This window comes from Motacilla alba, chromosome 5, assembly GCF_015832195.1.
Source record: "Motacilla alba alba isolate MOTALB_02 chromosome 5, Motacilla_alba_V1.0_pri, whole genome shotgun sequence".
NCBI classification, from domain to species: Eukaryota; Metazoa; Chordata; class Aves; order Passeriformes; family Motacillidae; genus Motacilla; species Motacilla alba.
This window is the reverse complement of record NC_052020.1, coordinates 29,530,035-29,550,358: the sequence shown is the minus strand read 5'-3', so window position 1 is coordinate 29,550,358 and position 20,324 is coordinate 29,530,035. Positions and strand designations below refer to the sequence as shown.

General features: G+C 42.6%; 2 protein-coding genes across 2 annotated transcripts in view; one reads left to right on the top strand and one right to left on the bottom strand.

The window, feature by feature from the left end:
* The first annotated feature begins 460 nt into the window (after positions 1-460).
* VTI1B (vesicle transport through interaction with t-SNAREs 1B) lies at positions 461-11,870 on the top strand. Its single transcript, XM_038139318.1, has 6 exons — positions 461-628; positions 5,015-5,073; positions 6,709-6,900; positions 8,267-8,440; positions 10,405-10,466; positions 11,495-11,870. Exons 1-6 carry the CDS (start codon positions 514-516, stop codon positions 11,589-11,591), a joined length of 699 nt encoding a protein of 232 aa, XP_037995246.1. The 5' UTR covers positions 461-513; the 3' UTR covers positions 11,592-11,870.
* The window catches only part of ARG2 (arginase 2), a 21,421-nt gene continuing 12,860 nt past the window's right edge, over positions 11,764-20,324 (bottom strand). The window contains exons 3-8 of the mRNA XM_038139312.1: positions 19,125-19,302; positions 18,180-18,339; positions 14,662-14,756; positions 14,436-14,540; positions 13,080-13,216; positions 11,764-12,188 (exon numbers count right to left, since the gene is read on the bottom strand). Of these exons, the coding sequence (XP_037995240.1) occupies positions 11,983-12,188; positions 13,080-13,216; positions 14,436-14,540; positions 14,662-14,756; positions 18,180-18,339; positions 19,125-19,302 (881 nt within the window). The 3' untranslated portion in view covers positions 11,764-11,982. The remainder of the gene's footprint in view (positions 12,189-13,079; positions 13,217-14,435; positions 14,541-14,661; positions 14,757-18,179; positions 18,340-19,124; positions 19,303-20,324) is intronic.

Below are 20,324 nucleotides of genomic sequence, written 5' to 3'. Positions count from 1 at the left end.
TCGCCCACAACCGTACCGCCACACCTCCACCACCGGGCCGCTCCCCCGGCAGGAGTACCTGCGGGTGCGCCAGCAGCCCTCTGCTTTTTACTCCGACCTGAGTCCCTCGAAACATTCTGAAACGCACTCCTCAATTAAGGAGTCGAGAAATGTCTGCAGAGGCAGCGCAGCGGCGGCTGTCGGCAGTGGCGTTTGAAACACATTTTTACAACTCCGCGCCGAGGTTCATGTCATTAACCCTGGCAAGGGTCATGCAGCCATGTAGACGTGGGCAGGCGCCCAGGCCTGGGAGCCGCGCGGCGGCGGCGGGTCACGCCGGCACCGGGGAGCCCCGGGGCCGCACCGGCGCTGCCGGCCCGGGGCGCTCCGTAGCGGCGGCGGCCGAGCGCCCCCGCGTGGTGCGGGCACGGCGGCCTCGCCGGGACTACAGCTCCCAGCAGGCAGTGCGCGAGGCGGCCCCGGCGGCGGAAGCGCCCGGTGGGGCAGGGCCGGGGGCGTGGGGGCTGAGGGACCATGGCGGGCCGCGGGGCCGCGTCCTCGGAGCACCTGGAGCGGCTGCACGAGATCTTCCGCGGGCTGCACGGGGACCTGCGGGGCGTCCCCGAGCGGCTGCGGGGCAGCGCGGCCGGTGAGGCGGCGAGGGGGAGTGGACGTCCCTCGGGGCTCGGGCGAGGCCGCGGTCCCTCCGGCCGGAGCTGCCCCGCCGGCTGCGGGGCCGTGGCAGGAGTGTTCGGGTGCTTCTCGTTAGACAGGGAGACGCTGTCGTGTTTCAGCTGCTGGGAAGGCAGTGTCCCTTCAAGACTGTGGGGGGGGGGGGGGGTGCTGTGCAGTTGTAGGGATTGGGGACGTCGCTTCTGGTAGGCCCTTGCTGAGAGGAGGCGGGTGGCTCTGCCGTGTGTTGTTTCCAGCTGCTGCCATGTCCTGCTGGCTTTGCAGGTTGTGGCTTCACTCCCCAGGAGCTCCTCTGCTCTGGCAGATTTCAACTCCGTAGGCAAGCAGTGCCGTGCTAAGTTCACAGCATCAGTCTTGGAGGAGGAGTTGTTATTTGGATGCTATTTCACGCTGTTTCTATCTGAACTGGAGAACAGGAGGCTCAGGGGGGACCTCCTCGCTCTCCGCAACCCCTCGTCGGTCGGCCTCTTCTGCCAGGCAGCCAGTGACAGGACAAGAGTCTGTCGGTCTGTCAGTCTTAAGCTGCACCAGGAGAAGTTAAAGTTGGACATTAGGAAGAATTTCTTTGCAAAAAGGGTAATTAGACACTGGAATGAGCTGCCCAGGGAGGTGGCGAAGTCATCCTCCATTGAGGTGTTTAAGGAAAGACTGGATGTGGCACTCAGTGCCATGGTCTAGTTGACAGGGTGATGTTAGGTCAGGTTGGACTTGATGACTGCAAAGGTCTTTTCCAGCCTAATTGATTCTGTGGTTCTGTAACAACTGCAGTGCTTTGGGGGTTTGGGGTTCTTGCCCCCACTTTGCTTAATTTGCCATGTTGGATTCACATTTAAAACCTCATTGGCAGAAATAGAAGCAGTTTTTACTGTCAGAACTTCCCAGAAGTGTCTGCAGATTTGTTGGAGAATGTTTGCATTTTAAATGACTGTTTTAAAAGTTTTGTGCACAATGTACTCACAAAATAGAGAAAACCTATCATTCTAGCCTCACTAAGTTGTGTTAGAAGCACAACCTGGTTTTACAGGTATTCTTTATACCACACCGGTGGGTAAAATGCTCTGACAGAACACTCCTCTAAGGATCTGTGCTTCTGATTCAGTCCTTGATACTCGGCAGTGTTCTGAGAACCAGAAGAGGAAGCAGTGTGACAAGGAGAATTTTGCCAGTGTCATTGAATGCCTCTGATTAAACCCTTCCCATGAGAAATGTAATCCACAATCCACGGCTGTTATGAGCTGCTGCAGTTCAGCTCAGGTTTTGTACCCCAGTGATGGGCAAGGGCTGTCAGCCACCTTCTGCTGGAGTGTTCATTCTCCCCCAGTTGATCAGATTTGTGTAAAATCATAAAGACACTTTGTTCAGAATATACCAGTCTGCACTGGATAACACAGAGCATGGAATGCTTAATGTCCTGTTTCCTACCTGGTTTTCTGTTTAATAATGAGTTAAATTCAGGGTCACAGTCCTTGTCGTCGGCATTTCCAGGAAGTTTGTACAAGAAAGGTGTTGAAACCTGCAAATGACAACTTGCAAACCTGACTTAATTTCAGTAGTGGTCAATAAGGATAAAAAACTTTTCTGGTAGAAATCCTTATTTTCCTACAGAAATGAGCATGATCGTGTTTCTTGGTGAAGTAAAACTTTGTCAGGTCTCCTTGACACTGTGGTAGTCATGAGCAATGAATTCTGAGCCGTGGGCTTAAATGGAGTATTTATGGGCAACTATTTTTGCAATACCTGGGATTTTATTTTCAATAGATTGCAAATAATTGCAAGTTGAATTTGCAGACATGCTAAAGAACTTTAATACAACTGTTCTATTCTTTAAATTTTTTGCTCCAAAAATCCTGGTACTATTTTTGAAAGTGTTTCTAAGAGAGTTTAAGATTTAGGATTTTGTCTATGTGGTAGAGTCATTCCACTCTCCTAATGTTCTTCGTTTGCTTCTTGTACTTAGGAGGAGGGGAGTATATATTTATTTTTCAAGTTATCTGATCTTGAAATATTTAGGAGGTGATAAAAGAGACCTTGGAATACTCTTTTAAGACAATTCACATGCTCCAAAAGCAACACAGAACCTGTAGTCCTTGGGATGTCTTTGAGGGGAAGAGATTTCCTTCTATATAAACAAGATGACAAAGGGGAAACAGCCTAGATAAGTTTCAGATCATGTATTTTCCTCTACATGAATTCAATTAGCTGTACTTGCCAGCTGAATCTCTTTGTAACTGATTGGAAATAAATCAGTTAAGTGTTGATGAGCATGTGGGTGATGCTGCTGTGGCACAGGCACTGCTGCAGCATTTTAGAGTTCTGTCCGTGTGCTTTGAGTCGTGGTTCAGTGCAGAGCGACGCCAGGGGAATCTCTCGGTGTATTTTGGTGTTTCTGATACCAGCCAGATCCAGTAGAACGTTTTCAAGCCACATTGCTGGATTTCTTGTTGGCCTGTAGACAAAAAGGTCTCAAGCTATTGCTGCTTGCCTTACCTGAACCATTCCATGATTCTATGCCTTTTGGAAGCTGGCATTTCTTTGGCTGCGAGCTTGTAAGTGCAGCATCTTACTAGTCTGCACAGGAGAAACAAAGCAGGAAAATGCTGCTTTTCCAGATCTGTGATGGGTTTCCATGACTTCGAAACTCCAAAGTGTGTTTAAGAGGGCGCTGCTTGAATCAGATTAGTGAAATGGCCTGTATGAAACAAATTACTGACTTCCAAAGGCTGTTTTTCCACAGTTCATGTCCACGATTTCACTTGTAACCCAGCTACACAAACAATGGCATCAGCACAAATGCATATAGTGGCAAATCTTGGAGGAAGTTGAGGAGAGTGTATTGAAGAACCTACTAAGTCAGCATTTCCTCCTGAATAAATTGGGATGTGAAACTGCATTTCCTGATACCAGCTGATGTGTAATATATTAACAGTCATGAAGTAGCTTAGTCTGTAATAATTCCGTGTGCTATGTGAGACCACAGCTACTTCTTTAGAAGATGGTTTTAGTTCTGTCTTAAGTTCTCCACAGTTCAAATTCTGGGCTTAATCTGAATTTGATCTGAGAAGGAAAGCCTACAGCTTAGGCGTGTTGTATTTGTGAGAGGAGCTATATACCAATGTTCAGAACACGCCAAGTTTTTTCCTATCTTCTGTTGAGATCTCAGTGGTTTAAAAGCTACTTCTTTTGCAGAGGACTGTGCTTACCAAAAGGCATTATCAAATAATGAGGTTTTTTACTGTGATGATGTTTTTATAATGTTGTATGTAATTTTATCTTTAATCAAATTGGAGGAGTTTTACCAAGATGGCAGTCTGCATTTTCTGCTGCCTAGAATTTTGTTTAAGACTGAATAATACTCTTTTGAGAGAAGTGAATTAAGCTAGGTGTGTAGTTACCAGATTTCTGATAGAATTTGGTTTTGTTTGCAGTACTCTACAACAGTCCTCTGGTGTTCATCTTCAGTGCTTTTGCAAAAGATCACAGAACATGTTTTTGCTCAGTTGAGATAAGGAAGGTTTTGGATTTAGACTTTCATTATGGTGGATGTTAGAGAGATATGATAGTTTTTTAACTCATGAAAAATAGCATGCCTTAAAGTTTTGTTTAAAAATAGAGTAACAGCAGCGAAACCCAGTCTTTGGTCTCCAAAGCCCTAGGTACACAGATCTGGGTGAATTGCTGTCTAAAACAACTGAAATGTCTAGTGAAATGTTGTTGGCTGATTCAAACAACTCATGTCATTCCACAAGAGGGCTTTAGTCTGTGAGCCTGAGGTGATACCTTAGTGGCATCTTTTATCTCAAAGAACTCTGGAATGCTTATCCTGTGTACTTAGGTACTTTATGACCATGGGAATGTAGAGTGCCAGATCTGCCAGGACCTTCAGGGCTCACTTGAGAATGTAGATTGATCTGATGTTCTGTTCAAATTCAAATTACAGTTTCAGCCTTCAGTAATCTTGCCAAGTGTTTCCAAAAATAAGAAATATATTTATGAGCTCTTTACCAATATGTCTTCTTTGCTGTTCTTGCACGCTAAATGTTTTTCAACACGCAATTCTGTCAGTGGGCATTGAAGCACAGTAGGTCAGAAAAATATTTGAGGAATTACTCCCTTTGTCCACCAGAGGCAGTGTTCAGCATTTGGAAGAGCGATTTCTGCTCTCTTACCCCACTGCCATCTGAAAAGTTGTCATAAGAACAAGCTGTTCCCATTTGAGATAGATTTTCACCTGGTGCTCTGCAGCCAGCCATCTGTGACAGCTTCCTGGTTTTTAATGGATTGAGTTGGAGTTCCGTTGTCATTTCTCTGTAGTTTATCTGACACACTACTTTTACTTTCCCAGAGGAGAAGAAAAAACTGGTTCGAGAATTCGATGAGAAGCAGCGTGAAGCCAATGAGACGGTGAGTGTGAGGCTTCTGGCCTTCCTGATGGTTGCAAGACTGCTGCCTTAAAAAGGACAGCACTTACAAATCTTACTTTTTTATGGATCCTATTCTGGCAGGCAGGAGTTTAAGTTTTTTACTGTTTAATGGTTGATCTGATAGGTGTCTGTGTTTGTTAAGACAGTTGTGACTACTTATATGCATGCATAAATAGAGACACATATTCTTACATGTTTTTTGAGGGGTTTTTGTATGCTTGGTTTTGATAACTGCCTTCACTTTGTTGAAAAAAGTAGAGCGGTGGAGGAGCAATTAAAATTGCTAGAGGTTTTAGGGCAGGCATGTAGAGAATCTGCTGCCTGGGGGGTTTTTATCACCCTTCTGTCTTTTTTCATGTTGGTCTTAGCCTGTCTGATCTTTCTGTAGTAGTGTATAAGCTTGCTGGACAGCAGGTGATATGGAGCAGCACCAAAAAAGCCATGTGACTCTCTTTTGAAACAAGACATTATCAATTAAGCTTTCTTTTCATATTTCAGTGTGCAGTTTGTTAGGTTGTGTTTTAGTCACAGCTGAACATGATGCTTTATTCCCCTAGCTTACTGGGGTTTATTGACAGGTACTTCTAGGTGATGTATGAGATGTGGAGCTCGTGCTGTGAGAGAGCTGTACGCTCATGTTGGCATACAGCTTTAAGCATTTTGAATTTGTTACAGCTGTCACTAGAAGTTGATGTGAAAATTCATGCATCCAGAATCTCGTGGCTTGCAGATTATAACTCAAGTTACCAAGCCTGGTACAGAGCATGAATTTAGTGCTGTGCCTACCCATGCAATAGATCTGAATGAGGAGATGGCTGAGGTACTCAGCATCTTGTTTTCCTCAATCTTCAATGGTAACCTCTTTCCCCACATCTCTTAAGTTAGTGGACTGCCATGCCAGGACCGTGGGAGCAAACTCCTTCCTTTAGGGGATGACCAGGTTCATGACCACACGAGAAACCTGAACGTACATACATCCATCTATGGGACCTGATGAGATGCATCCCAGAGTCCTGAGGGAATTGGCTGATGTAGTTGCTAAGCCACTGTCCATGGCATTTGAAAAAGTCATAACAGTCAGGTGAAGTCCCAGGTGATGCTTCACCCTGGCATCAGGGTGATGTCCCTGGATGCCCTATCCCTGGAAGTATTCAGGGACAGTATTCAACCTGGTCTAGTGGAAGGTGTCCTTACCCATGGCAGGAGTGTTGGAACAAGGTGGTCTTTAAGGTCTCTTCCAACCCAAACCATCCTATGATTCTGTCTCTGTTGCACAGATGGAATAGAAAGTTGATACCCATCCAATAAATGCTTAAACTATAAGAAAGTGACTCCAACTCCAACTTTGAAATTTGCAGTGATGTTTTAGGGGAAAAAATCAAGCATTTAAGCTTTGGATTTTTTTTTTTATTGCAGCATTGTGTATCTGGGCTCAACAGCATTGGGTAGCGTGGTGTACTCAATACTAGATGGGGTGTGGGGTTTAGGGTTATCCCCCTCAGCCAGTCCAACACAAACATGTGAATCCTTTCATCTGGTGCTGAGTTTTGAGTATGGCTGCTGCTAAGAATGGATTTGGTGCTTTAAAGAATAAACATGCTTTCTTTTGTTAAAGCTGCGGGAAATGGAGGAAGAGCTGAAGTACGCTCCTGTGCCTTTCCGCAACCAAATGATGAGCAAAATCCGAGCCTACAGAAGAGACCTGTCCATGTTCCAGAGGGAGATGAGAAGCACAGATTTGGGGTTGGGCCGTGGAAACCAGGGCGATACAAAATATGGAATCTTTGCCACAGAAAATGAACAGAGTGTAAGGATTAGATGTAAATTTTATCTAACTGTGCTGTGATTGTGCAAAAGCTGTATCACAGATGTATTGTTTACAGTGTTTACTTTAAGCCACCTCTGTGCTTTTATAAGTCCCTGTATATCTCTCTGCATGTAACATGAATATCTCAGGGAGGAGAAAGAACACCTGGAACTCAAGAGGAGAGCTTTTCTGTTCTAAACAAAGATAGGAACGTAATCAAAATGGAACTCACTGAAAGACATGTGGTTAGTAATTTGCGCAACATTCTGTACTGAAACTCTTCATTTAATCATTCCACAGGTTTCCCTTCCTACAGAAGGGACAACACAGAAGTGATGCTACTTAATGAAAAAAAGGTTAACTCACTTAGTTCTAATCTCCAAAACTAGCAAAGTGTGAATCATGCATTGTATAGGTTCTTTGGCAGAATTATCTTTCAAGCGATCTTAGTGTAAATAATTTTTAAAAATATAAGGATCTTTTACTCTAGTGCTTTTTTTTACTATGGTTTTGCTGCTACAATGCAAAAAGTGCACCAATTTCTTGTTTACCAGATAGGCTTAGAGATATCTGAATCTCCTTATTGTCTTCTAAGTGCTGTCATCTGTACAGAAAGTTCATGAAGGTGGGCTTTTCATTTCTCTGCCTTAGATGAGGGGGGGTTCTTTGCTTAGTATTTCCTTCTGCTGCAGCTTGGGAAATTTTTGCATTTGATTTCTCTTGACTGATTACTCTAAAACCTGAGAGCAGGGTGATAGATTAGATTTTCTGAAGCTTAAGAAAACACTTTATTTTGAACTACCTTTTGACCCCAAGGTCAGCAAACATTCCTTATCCTCTAACCCAGGCTACTGGCATGAAAAGAGGATCTTTGTTACTTAGCAGTCCATCTGTTAGTGCTGTTTGTTCCTAATCCTTTTGACTGTAAATTCTTAAAGATTTCCCTGGCAATCAACTGTGAAGTCAAAAATAAGGCTGACTTTAGATGTGAATGGAAGTAAAAGTTAGCATCTGGAAAAGAAAGGTACTATTTTCATGTAAATTAAAATGATGAAAAATTGATGGAATTACTTGATTATACTTGGAATTACAATTTACTTGATGGAAAATTAAATTGTTACCGTTTTTTGGAACTGTTTTAACTCTTCAGTGCTGTATCCTTTTTAGAGATTTAACCAGATTTGGTCATAATCTTACAAGGTGAACGAGGCTGGGCCAAAATTACCTGGGCTGCATCAGTTAACATAAGAAGTATGTACAGCTAATACAAACGGATGGCCTATGGAGTCACATTCTAACTTTTTAATGTCACGAGCCTAATACCTCTGTCTTTGTGCTTAATAATTAAGCATTCATTATTTTTCAGACTAACCTGCAGTCACAGAGGGTGCTGCTTCTCCAGGGCACAGACAGTCTGAACCGAGCCAGCGAGAGCATCGAGCGCTCGCACCGAATCGCTGCCGAAACCGACCAGATTGGCACGGATATCATTGAGGAACTCGGGGAGCAGCGGGAGCAGCTGGAGCGCACCAAGGGCAGGGTAAGCAGGAAACTGGGCATTGCTTTCAATCTGGTGGTACTTAGTGGGAGCTGTATGCCAGTAATTACTCTGAGACCTTCCTAGGCATAGTCATCTGATTGGATATCTCTACAGACCAAATTCAGGCTGCCACAGCTCTGTTTGTTCTCATTAAAGAAAAATAGTTGCTGTAGAAGGGTCCAAAGCATGGTGGTAAAATGTCTGCTGCTGTGTCTGTGCAGGATGGGAGATTAGACCTATAGATCTGCTAGAAAAAATACCATTACTGAAAAAGTTGCAGATTAGAAGGAGCTGCCTTGTGACTAAATTACTAGTTAAGATTTTGGAAGCAGTTAGCAAGTTTTTGTAATGAAATTTAATTTAGTAGAAGAGTAATTACTTAATTACTAGCTTTCCAATATTTGCAGGGAGGGAGAAAATGTCAGACAAGGTGTCTGTTCCTCATCCTTGGTTCAAGAAGCTCTGCTTCTGCTTTGAAAGCTTCAAAAACTAGTACACTTGTTTTGTTTACACATGTATGCAAAACTGACAATTTGATTTTTGAACTAACAAACTGATGGGATTTTCTGTGTGTGCAAGGGATCCCGAGTGTGAAGTTTTTAGGTGAGTGACTTCAGGGGACACCGAGTTTGGCAAATAAGTTCACTCAGCCAAAACAAAAAGCATACCCCTGCTTTTGGGAGTTCTTTCTACTCATTGCAACTCAAAGCCTGTAGCTTTTTCATTAAAGTAGTTCTGTAATTTCAGTCAGAATCTGATTTGTCCTGTTCCAAAATTTGGGTTAGAGAGCAGGAAAGGAAATTGATCTTAAGATTTGTAGATATAGTTTTTGTCCTTCAGCTAATAAAAAGTATTACAGTCCTTCAGGCATCACAGTCTCTCAAAAGATCGTTCACAGAAGCATAGAATTGTTTAGGTTGGAAAAGGCCTCAAAGGTGATTGAGTCCAGCTGTTAACCCATCACTGCTGTGTTCATCACAAAACAAGGTCTGTGATTTCTATTGTGAGCCTCTTAGGCAATGAATTGTGGAATTGTGTGAACCACACATTCCAACTGGAAGCAGACTTTCTTCTTACTTGTTCTTTCGTAGTGAAGATTGGAAATCTACTAAGCTCCCAATGTTTTGGGAGCTTCGTAGATAGTTTTCTTAGTGGATAGTTTTCCTCCCAGCTTTGTCCAGTCAATCTCAGTGCAAAGAAACATACAAGCAGTTTTGCAGTTGAGGGCAGTATGTTAAACTACAGAGGAATTGTGCAGGCATGTGTCTGTGATATAAGTGACCTGGCTTATCCTTCACTTCCCTAGAATGTTTGGCAGTGGAATAGTGAAATCTTACCTGGAGACCAGTGGCCATGCGTCACGAACTGTGTCTGTGAAGCAACAGCCTTTTTAGTCGTCTATAACCTCACTTCATTGCATGTTTCTTAATAGCTGACTGGGTATGCTGGGCAGTTCATTTCTGGGCAACACAAAGCTGAAATGGATTATCCATTAATACCTCAGAGCTTGTACCCACTGGGTCACTTAGACCTCTGAGTGCAACACAGTTCATGCTTTGATAGAACTTGAGCAGTGTTTCAAACACTTTGATACGCACTGGGGTGAACACAGCAGTATCACTTTCTTCTGGTGTTAGCAGAAGTGAAACTTAATGAAAGAAGTTAATACCACTTTCCTGAGATTTGTATATTAATTAAAGAGGCAGAAAGTGGTCTCAAATTGCATATCTTTGTATGTATCTAAGGAAAGTATACAGAAAAGTATTAATTTCTCCTTGGAAAAGAGGCAACGCTTCCAGCTGCTATTGTGGGTAGCAAACAATGTTGTGTCTCAGTTTTGAGAGGACGTGGTCATCCTGTCCTGTAATTCATTGCAGCATTTCATCACCAGCTGTTTTCATGTGCATCTTTCCAGAGTTGATGTGTGTTTGATTAACTGACAAGTAACTTCTGTCTCTCCTCAGCTGGTGAATACAAGTGAGAACTTGAGCAAGAGTCGCAAGATTCTACGCACGATGTCTCGGAGGTGAGTGCTGTGACTGACAGCAGCATGGGGCATTGGTGCCTGCTGGATTTAGGGGAAAAAAAGAATGTCAGCTGGGACTGCAGGGAGGTTTTAGGGAATGTGTAAACAGAATGTGTGCCCACATGCAGATGCTAATGTGTGTGTTCTCCTCTCTGATAATTTCTTAATGGAGTACAGGCTGTTGAACAGCACTGAATGTGTGCTGTTTGGTCAGGATGTGAGGTGTTTAACCATCCAAACCATGGTGAGGACAGAAGCAAGTTACAGTGACTTGCTCATGGTGCCTTCAAATGCCACGAGTTCAGGCTGGGAAAAGCTGTGCCATAAATCACTGCAGCATAGGGTGAGTTAGATGCCTGATGACACAGACAAATCTATTCAGCTCACACCAATGCCCTAGAGCAGTTAGTCCTAGGCTGGCCCATGAGACACTCTGAGCTGGACCATGTACTATTTCAATGGCTAAAACCTTGGCTTCTTAAGAGGATTTGCAGTTTAGCTGAATTCTTTAATTAGCCTTAAAAACCCAGTTTATAGATTGTATTCCCAGCAGGTATTTATCTCCTCACGACCCTTCCTTTATGCCCATTGCCAAAGGAAGTTGTGATAACTGTCTAGTTTTCAGTGGTAAAAGTACTTTATTATTTTGAGATTTTCGTTTTCCTTCAGCAACATAGTTCCATATAAAAGCACCACCATGAGGGTTTTTAGCACAGGACTTCAGGTATTGTTTTCCTCCTTGCTTGACTGAAGGAGCAGGCACATACAGAGCAATGATCTGCCTTCTGTGGGACAGGGGAAGAGGAACAGAACTGCTACTGCTGAAATAGGAGATTCAAACAGAATTTCCAGGAAAACATGAGTAGTGAACTATTGTTTGACCCTTTCTGCTTGTTAAGAGCTTGTTGAAAAGCTCAGTGTGGTCTCACTGAAACAGGGAAGGGAAGATGGAGATCTGGATCTAGAATCTGCTTTCATAAACAAGCTGAAAAAAAAAAACAACTTGGATTTTTATTTTTTAACTCTAGAGTGACCACAAATAAGTTGCTGCTGTCAATTATCATCATCCTGGAACTGGCCATCCTAGGAGGTGTGGTCTACTTCAAGTTCTTTCGCAAGAAATGAACCTTCATGGCCAAGATGAGTTTTTCCACTGATGAGGAATAGGATGGGCTGTCTGCTCCCTGAGACTGTCTGAGGGTTGAACTGAGTCATGAGACAGCACATTCAACTGAAACTGTACTGACACTTGAAGGACAGAGAATGGGAGTAAAAAGAAACAGGCTTGAACTACTGGTAAGATTAATAAGAAGGTAATAAATATTTTATTGTCTCATTTTGTATATACTTAAGTAAATGAATAAATCTTGCTATGTAATAAAGTAGCCACTGATCAATGGAAAAGCTAGTTTATTTAAAAATTGAGACGTTAACAGTATTTGCCAAGTGTTGACAATCTATCCACTCAAGTGCCTCAGCAGAGCTCTGTAGTGTCCAATATATCCAACACGGGTTCTTAAATCCTCACTTGCTCTTCACTGTCAGATTCATCTGGAGAGCTGGGTGTTGGGAGTTCATCAAAAGCGATGTGTGCTCCTTCCCTTGTCTGCCCAAAGCACGTTGCTATCACATCGACTGCAAGGCGAGCAGTTGCTTTCACTGCCTCTTGAGAAGCTCCGAGCAGTGGATTGACTTCAACCATGTCTACAGCTGAAAGCATTCCTGTGAAAATGATTTGCAGCTTTATTACTCTGACAAAGGGTACAGTCTTCTGCACTGCTTTATTTGCAGCCTTTTATTCATTGTAGCAAGTCTGGTATTCGGGTTTGTGACCTGCTCTACCCCTTAGACAAGTAAGATTGGCACTCAAGGGATGACGTTTGTTCTCAGATGCAATTTTGTGTTTTTAATTTGGTTCTTTCTCACATCGTCACTGCCTCACTCATTCGTGCTTTCAGCATTCAGGAAAAACGTTTGATGGTCCATACAAATTTACGAGAGGAACGTTTTTTCTCCCAGACCAAAAATGAGGTTATAAAATAGTCTCACCTCATATTCTTTTGCAATCCTGTTCATGAATCTATAGACTATTGTCTGGTTGGGATTTTTTTAACCTTCTTTTACTGCAAATAATATTGTTTAAACATATTAAATAAAAACTTATTGTAATAAGATGGAAAGTCCTCATATATTGAATCAACTGCAGTATATTTTATGAAAACTTGATTTGTTAGTCTTGAATCCTAGAATGGAACTTCAAACTATTTAAGATTGTTTGCACCCATTTTTGTATTCCAGATGCCCATTTTCCCATCTCGCCTCAGGTGTTTCGGATTAGGGAACAGTATTACACATTTTTGACATTAGCTGTTAACATACTGTGTGTTTTCTTTTGCTAAGCTGAAGTTGTTGATGGTTAAGATGCTTCCAACACCAAGGGAATTGCCCAACCACAGGACTTCTTTTTCCCTTACTGAAGGCTGAATTGACTTGGCAGGCACCTTGGCTTTGACTACACTTACTATCTATTTATACCAGAAAAACATAAGCAGTATGAGCTCTGGGTAGTTTGTCCTGTCCTTGCTTAGCCCCGTACTGCTGGTCAGCTCCTACCTGTGTTGTGTATTTCCTCTGTGATGTACATGCCTTCTCTGTAAGTTAATCCACCTAGAACAGGAGTCCCCGTTGCTGGAGCCAGTGAGGGATCAAAAGCATCAATGTCAAAACTCAGGTGAATTGGTCTCTGTCTCCTAAGACAGAATAAAACAAAAAAAGCAATCTTAGAGCCTTAAATTTTTTCTATGTGCATTTCTTACTATCTAGGCTAATCAGCAAAGTAGCATCAAGCTCTTTGAACCCTGTCTCATATACATTAGAAAAGCATCTACTCAGTGAGGATTTGGTTGAAGATAAGTACTTCAGTTCAAACCACCTTAACTGGTATTTGTCATCTTAGTGGAATGATGTAGAGAAGTGTATGATACAATCCAGCCTTTTCTCCTTTTGTACAGAAAGCCAGGGTGAAGGCTGAAACACTGATGTGCATGCCAGCTAGGATGGAGGAAGCATGGAGCTCAAGGATTTCACTGACAGTTCATCAAGATGAGCATTTTTCAGGTCAATACTTAAAGGCTGTATCCAAACCCTGCCATGTAGGCTAACTGCTGAAGTAGTAAAGGATAATCTCAAACCTAAAATATTAGTTACTTACTGTATCATCTGCCAGCTGATGACAGCTTAATAAACTGGACACTGCTTGTCACCCACATGAATTATTAAAGTGGCAGACTGCATACTTCCAACTTACTGGAGATGCTCAGTAAGGAGAAGCATCTGGATTACCATCTTCTTTACTTGGCACAGCTGCAGCTAGGAAGGGTGAGCACACCTTTAGAAAACGGCAGCATGCAGCACAGGTTCTAACCTGTGTGAGATGTTACCCTTTCTGAGTGACCCTCTCCCAGCTCCTAGCATGATTTGCTCCCTGACCTCATTCCCCAAACTTGAACAAGGGTCACAAAGCTGGCAGTAGTGAACTGCAGTAAGGGAGTGGTTAAAGTGAACTTCACCAGCTGCACTGGCACTGGCAGGCGCCATCAGTTCAAGAAGGAAGCTATCAAATGCTTCCACTTTCCATACCAACAGCTCATTTCAAGTGATTGTCAAGTTGCTGTATGTATTTTTAAAAATATAACTTGTATCCTGCACTCCGAGTTGATTCAAACATCTTGTCAAACTGCAGAAAGTGCAGAATTACTTAACAGAACCAAACAGTATAAAACAGCTGTAGTGAGTCGTAACCTGTCTCAGCCATCTGCAAACACCGTGAAATGGCTCCATGCTGAGGCTTCCCTATATACTGGACACTGTCACAGTTCTGTACGGCCGCCTTACATCAAGTGACCTTCAGGAAATAACTTTCAGGAAAGCAGATGTTCAGCAAGAGCAGTTTAGATAATAGTTCATTACCTGCCCATCAGTCGTTCAAAGGTTCTTTCCATTACTTTCTGAATTCCAAGGCGATCGATATCTCTCATGGAAAAATACTGGATGTCAAAGTTCTTCAGAATATAGCTGTGAAAATATTTTTTTAAAAACAATCATTATTGGTTTAAGCTGAAATCTAGCAACCCTTACGGATCTGATTTCAAGCTTATTATTTCAGCCTTTACAAAAATAATCTAAACCAACTTACTACTCAGCAGGATCCACATCCCTCAAACCAATGTACACAATATCAGATGCTGAAAGGCAGGGCTTTAGCCAGGAAAAGCCAGGAAGTTGTGGTACCTGCAGGCAGAGGTTTGGTATTAGGTCAGTTTAATGATATACTTAACAAAATGCTATTCAATGCTTCCCTGAAAACTTTGTATTGATTTATAGCATCCTTGCTGTCTCTAAATAGATAAACTTCTGCACTTGATGGTTTGGCTGATGTAATCAGTCCTTACCTTCATTCCTATGTTCAACTCAGGTAAAGTGATGTAACTTTATCTGAGATGAATGTTCATGGATGAAGTTTTTAACTCTTCTACATTTTCCAGTTTGAAGAGGAGGACTAAAAAGCCTGAATCCACAAGCAATAGGTAGTTTACATCAGTAATGCTAAATAGATACCCAGAGGATGATCCCTTACACAGGACACTTAATGGTGGTGCTCTGTAACTTACCCAATACATTATGCTTAGGTGGAAGAATGAAAACCAAGGCAGCTGTTATCTTTTTAGGAGAACTACCAAAGTCATGCAAACTTACAAAAACAGTACTAAAGATGGATAAATTCAGAGTGGGAAGTTGGAAAAAAAAAGAAAAAAGAAAAGAGGGGGGAAAAGCAAGGCAAGAAGTTGGGCCTCCACAGTGGGCCACATCATGCTGGCTTTTGATGCAGAATTGAAGAGAGTAGGTCTAGGACAGAAACTGAAATGATGAGATCATAATTTTTCAGCTTTGGTAATTAAGTAGTCATGGTATGGAATTATAAAACCTTTCAGTTAGTAACACTTACTAATTTTAAGAGTGATTTAAATTAACTCAGATTTCTCTTCTTCTCCCAGCTCTGAAAATGGCTACAGCCAACACAGCTGTCAAATACCTAGAAGGTTGTTTCCCTCTTAGACTTCTCAATTACCAATTATTCTAATTACAATATTGGATGTTTTTAAAGGTGAACACACCCATAGCTATATTTAATTACATTGGGTTAAATTAGCACAGATTAAAGTATTTGCTACTCTATGACAATGACCTGAAACTTGTCCAGTCATAAATTAAGGAGAGGGATAAATGAATTGGAGACCACTAGGAAAAATAAATTCAGGTTTTGAAAATGAATTATGCAAAATTCATCATCACCATATCATAAACTGAGCATAGTAATGAAATAATGGCTTAACATTGTCAGATACTCTCTAGTATTAATGATTCAGTAGATTTAATACTGCAATTTCAATTATACCTCTTTGCTTGTAAATAAATAAAATTGAATGCATTAACTCCTTTGACAGGTTCTTTGCTTTGTTACCATGGGAAAGGAGTTGCTGATGGTAAAGCCAGAGGGGCAGGCATTTTCATGGGAAGGTGTTAATAGCATTTTGTGAGTTTGGATGTTTCCAGGAGCCCTGAAGCAGCCAGGAAATGAGGACAATAATTTTTTTGTTGCCTTTATCGACTCAGGTGCTGTACTGGATGAGCGTAAGAGGGTGAGCCATATACGCTTCTGCGCATATAATGGTTTGCTCCAGAGAGTCAGAGGGGTATTAGCCCGACAAACCATTGTCAAAGGCACATTCTCCTACTGCTAAAGAGCTGTTTAAAAATTCATAATTGTGGGAGCTTTGTGGTACCAGCAGGACTGGTGCTAGTTTTCCCCCCTCTAAACAGGAGTACAGTAGGGTAAGAAAGCCCCCCCTGAGTGCGTGCACATGCCTGTTTGTGCCCCTGCACAGCCAGGCCTTGTCTGAGCTGCTTCTGCTGAGGCATCCAGACTGCTGAAGTTGAGGTGGGCTTGTGACAAGATCCATAACCAGCACCATGCCTGAGTAGCTTGCCACTAAGCCTAGCCTAATCTTATTCTTTCTTCACTACTGCTGCTTGCAAGAAAAGCCTGCTCCCCCACTGACCCCAGAAAGCTTACAGGTATTCTTTTAGCGTGTCAAAAAATCGCAATAATTGTAAAAAATTACTGTTTTCTATGCTGCTCAAGAACTGGAACCCAGCAGACCAATATCTGCTCCTTCCTTAGCTATCACAGAACTTCAGTTTTGTTCTGTTTCCACCATGCAATAAACTGTTCACCTTAAGTGAGCTCTAAAATTCACAAAATTTTTTTCTTTCTCTACTTGTCTCCCTTGAGAAAGTGTGTCCAGGTGTCAGAAAGGAAAAAAATATCCTCCTCTTCAACTTATGGGCAAAAAAGCAGAAATACAGTAACCTTTTATATTAACCTTTTCATGTTCAGGGGGTGTTCCAAATAGCCCTATTAGTTTTGCATTACTTTGGGAATTCCAACACATTTGTAGAGACCACATAAGAATGACTAGAAAGAGTAAAGCATGCAAAAGCACTAGACAATTCCATTGACTTGTGGATGAAAATAATTCAAAATAATTTGCAGGAGAAAAAGCAGAAGAGCTTTATGAGATGACTGCAGTATTGCCATGCTGAACAGGAACTGATGCAGTGGTATCTTCAGTAGCCATACAGATTTAAACATGCTTGTTCTTGTTTGGAAAGGGTATACTTCCAGCAACACAGTGCCCCAAATTTGTCAGAGACACGAGAAAATTAGGAGTAAATACTAGAAATGCAGAGTGCCAAAATAATGCAGTCAGGTTTTCTGCAGCTTCAGCATCCATTCTCAAGATGCAGTTGCTGATCCTGCTCTCACTCTCCAGCCTAAGCTTCAGCAGAAGCAGATTGTTGTATCAAAGTTCCACTGCAGAGGCCTGGGCTGTTCACTGCACAGGTGCTGCAGGCCCTGACACTGCCCACAGCTAAGCCAGGCAGGGTACCTCGGCCTTAGGTCTACCTACTGTTCAGCATCTTGACAGCAGCAAAAATGGGCCATGAACATTCCACGTGCCCCAGGAAACAACTCTTTTTGATAATTTGACCTCTTTCCAAGAAAAAGGCTCTCTCTTTAAAAGCTTTAAAAGCAAGCAGTTCCAGCTGTTTTGATTTGTAATATTTACAGTGGAGCCAACACCAGAGCAGCCAGTTAGGAGAGATCATAGAGGAACAGCCCCTGTCAGCCCCCAAGGTTGTCAAAACATGGAAGAGCCAAACTAAGCAGAAGCAGCGTGTGAGGTATGCAGGAACCAGCTGTTCCTGGAGGTGAGCTCAGCTGGGCTCTCACAGGCTGGGCTCAGGGGAGGTTCCTGCTCAGCCTTGGCAACGCCGTTCAATGACTCAGGAGCAGCACCAGAGTCAGCTGCTGTGTGCAGCTCACCGTGCAGCCCATGAGGGTGCAAACACAAAGAAAAGCTTTTTCTCATTGGTGTCTCTAAGTGTGTCTGTATCTGGGTTTACATGTGTTTGTGGCACTTGTATATACGTGTGCATGTATGTGCATGTGCATGTACACAGTAAAGCATATCTTTCCTTGTACTCTGATAGAAAAGATCTGCATTTGCAGCAGGTAAGAAAGAGCCTCACATAGCAATGGTGCAATGCTCTGAGGTTGCCATGTAGGATAACTACAATCGGGATACTCACTTTATCTTGAAGCTCCCTCAGGAGAAATGAGAGAGGTTGTCCGTGGAGGCTTCCAGACTGAGTTGTGAGAGGCGTGTTGATATCAGCATGTGCATCCACCCAGATCACCCCGAGGTGTGGGCACTGCCGTGCATGGCCACTGACAGAACCAAGTGCCAAGCTGGAAGTACAGTAACAAAGTCTTAGTCACCATTTCTCCTTCAGAACAACTACAAGGACAAAGGGAGTCTCTCAGCTTCGGTCAGTCGTGTTACATCTCCACACATCAGACGTCTGTGACATTAAAGGGAGCATCCCATACAAACTGCATGGCACGCCACTGCTGTGATTCCAGGAGGCCAAGTAACTACAGGCTATAGTAACAGATAAGCCACAGCTCTCTGCTGTCTCTGCTGTCACTCTTCTACACACTTAATCTTTACCTGCTCTAGGTCCAAATGCTCCAGAAAATCTAGCCTTTTTCTATTCTACTCATGACACCTTCCCCCACAATTCCTTCTTACATGCCTTACCATCTTCAACCAATTCTCAGACCAAAGGTTAGTGAAAAAGAGGAAGAAGATTAGTGTTGTAAGATCTATTGCAAAATTGTGTAGGCGTTACAAACCTATCCTAAGACGTGATGGGCAAAAGAGACATGTCACTAAACATTCAGCAATTCCTCTGAAGAAACCTGATGACACAAACTTTCCCAAAGAGGAAAACCTCAGCTGTGTGTCTACACAACTGATCACAGACCGGTCTGGAACTAAGTGGTACTGTCTGAGAAGGTCAGGTTCTTGTAGCTGCCTTCTATGTTCACCCTTAAAAGCCCATCCCTAAGGTATTGCCCAAGAAATGACCCCCGAGTTGTTCCCCAAGTCCCCTTGTTTTTTAAATTGAAATTCTTGTGCTCCAAGTGTTGACCTGCAGCACAAACCACTAATTGTTTTTCGGTCAGCTCACCTGTGATCACCTCCTAAAGTCACACATCTGTGTCCAGCAGCTACTGCTCTGCTCACTGCATCAGCCAGCATCTGGCTGGCCAAGCCCACCGACCGCGGGTACAAAACCAGGTTGTTGTACAGTTCATCGTTGGGAACTTGAGTGAAATTCAGATCTCCAAAGTCGTGCACTTGGCATCCTGGGAACACAGCAACAAAAGGACAGAGTGACTTATTTAAATACCTTCCCAGGGAAATGCTCAAAATCAGTTGGGCAAGTATGACAGGAACAGTGGAAAAGGAATGGATCCATTTGACTATTTGCATGGGATGCAACTGTCACAGCATTACAAATTAGAAAGTTTAAGACAACATTATCAGCTTAAGCTTAAGACAGCTTTAATTTAGCAATGAGCTATGCCAATCATAAAAAGTCACTTAGAAAAACTTTGGATTTTAAAAAAATTATTTCATTATACATTCCAACATGAAAAATTATAGTCTGAATTATAAATTAAAAACTATAAATTACCATCTTCCTTCCCATTTATACAGATTGTATAGAGCCTCAAATAAGCTCAATTGCTTAAAAGATTCTGAGGGTTACACATTTCACTTACTATAGCTACAGTTATTTTACATTTTCAAGGTTCCCAAAAATCCTGGCACAAAAGTGCCAAGTAACAAATAATATAATTTTCTTATAGCACTTCCAGGCAACTCCGTTGGAGGATCCACTAGAGCTTTATTAGGAGAACCTGTCCATTTCCTCAACACAAGATATTCTAGAAGGCATTTTAATTCTGGGACTTTGATCCCAAAACTCTTTGAGATCCTTTCAGTTACAGCCTGATTGGCTGTTGAACCTAAGAACATTCTGGGTATAAAACTCAGCCTTTCCTCTCAGTTTAAGACAGTCTCTCAGAGACTCTCAGTTTAAGACAGGCCTCTCGCTGCAGGCTCTGATGAAGGCAGTAACGGCCCCAAGGTATTTACAGCTACACCAACAGTAGCTTAGTAAGACCACCCTGAAAACCAGTCATGCCTGTCCCCTTTACTCCTCAGAACCACTAGTCTATTTGCAGTTCAAAGCATCCAGGCCAGAGCGTGACATTGGGCCTTTAGCCATCCTGTGCTTAATGGGGCAATTTGAAAAATTTAAGGCAAGTCAACATGAAGAAACAGCCTACTTGAGGCTCTGGGTTCCTGCCTAATTTCCAGT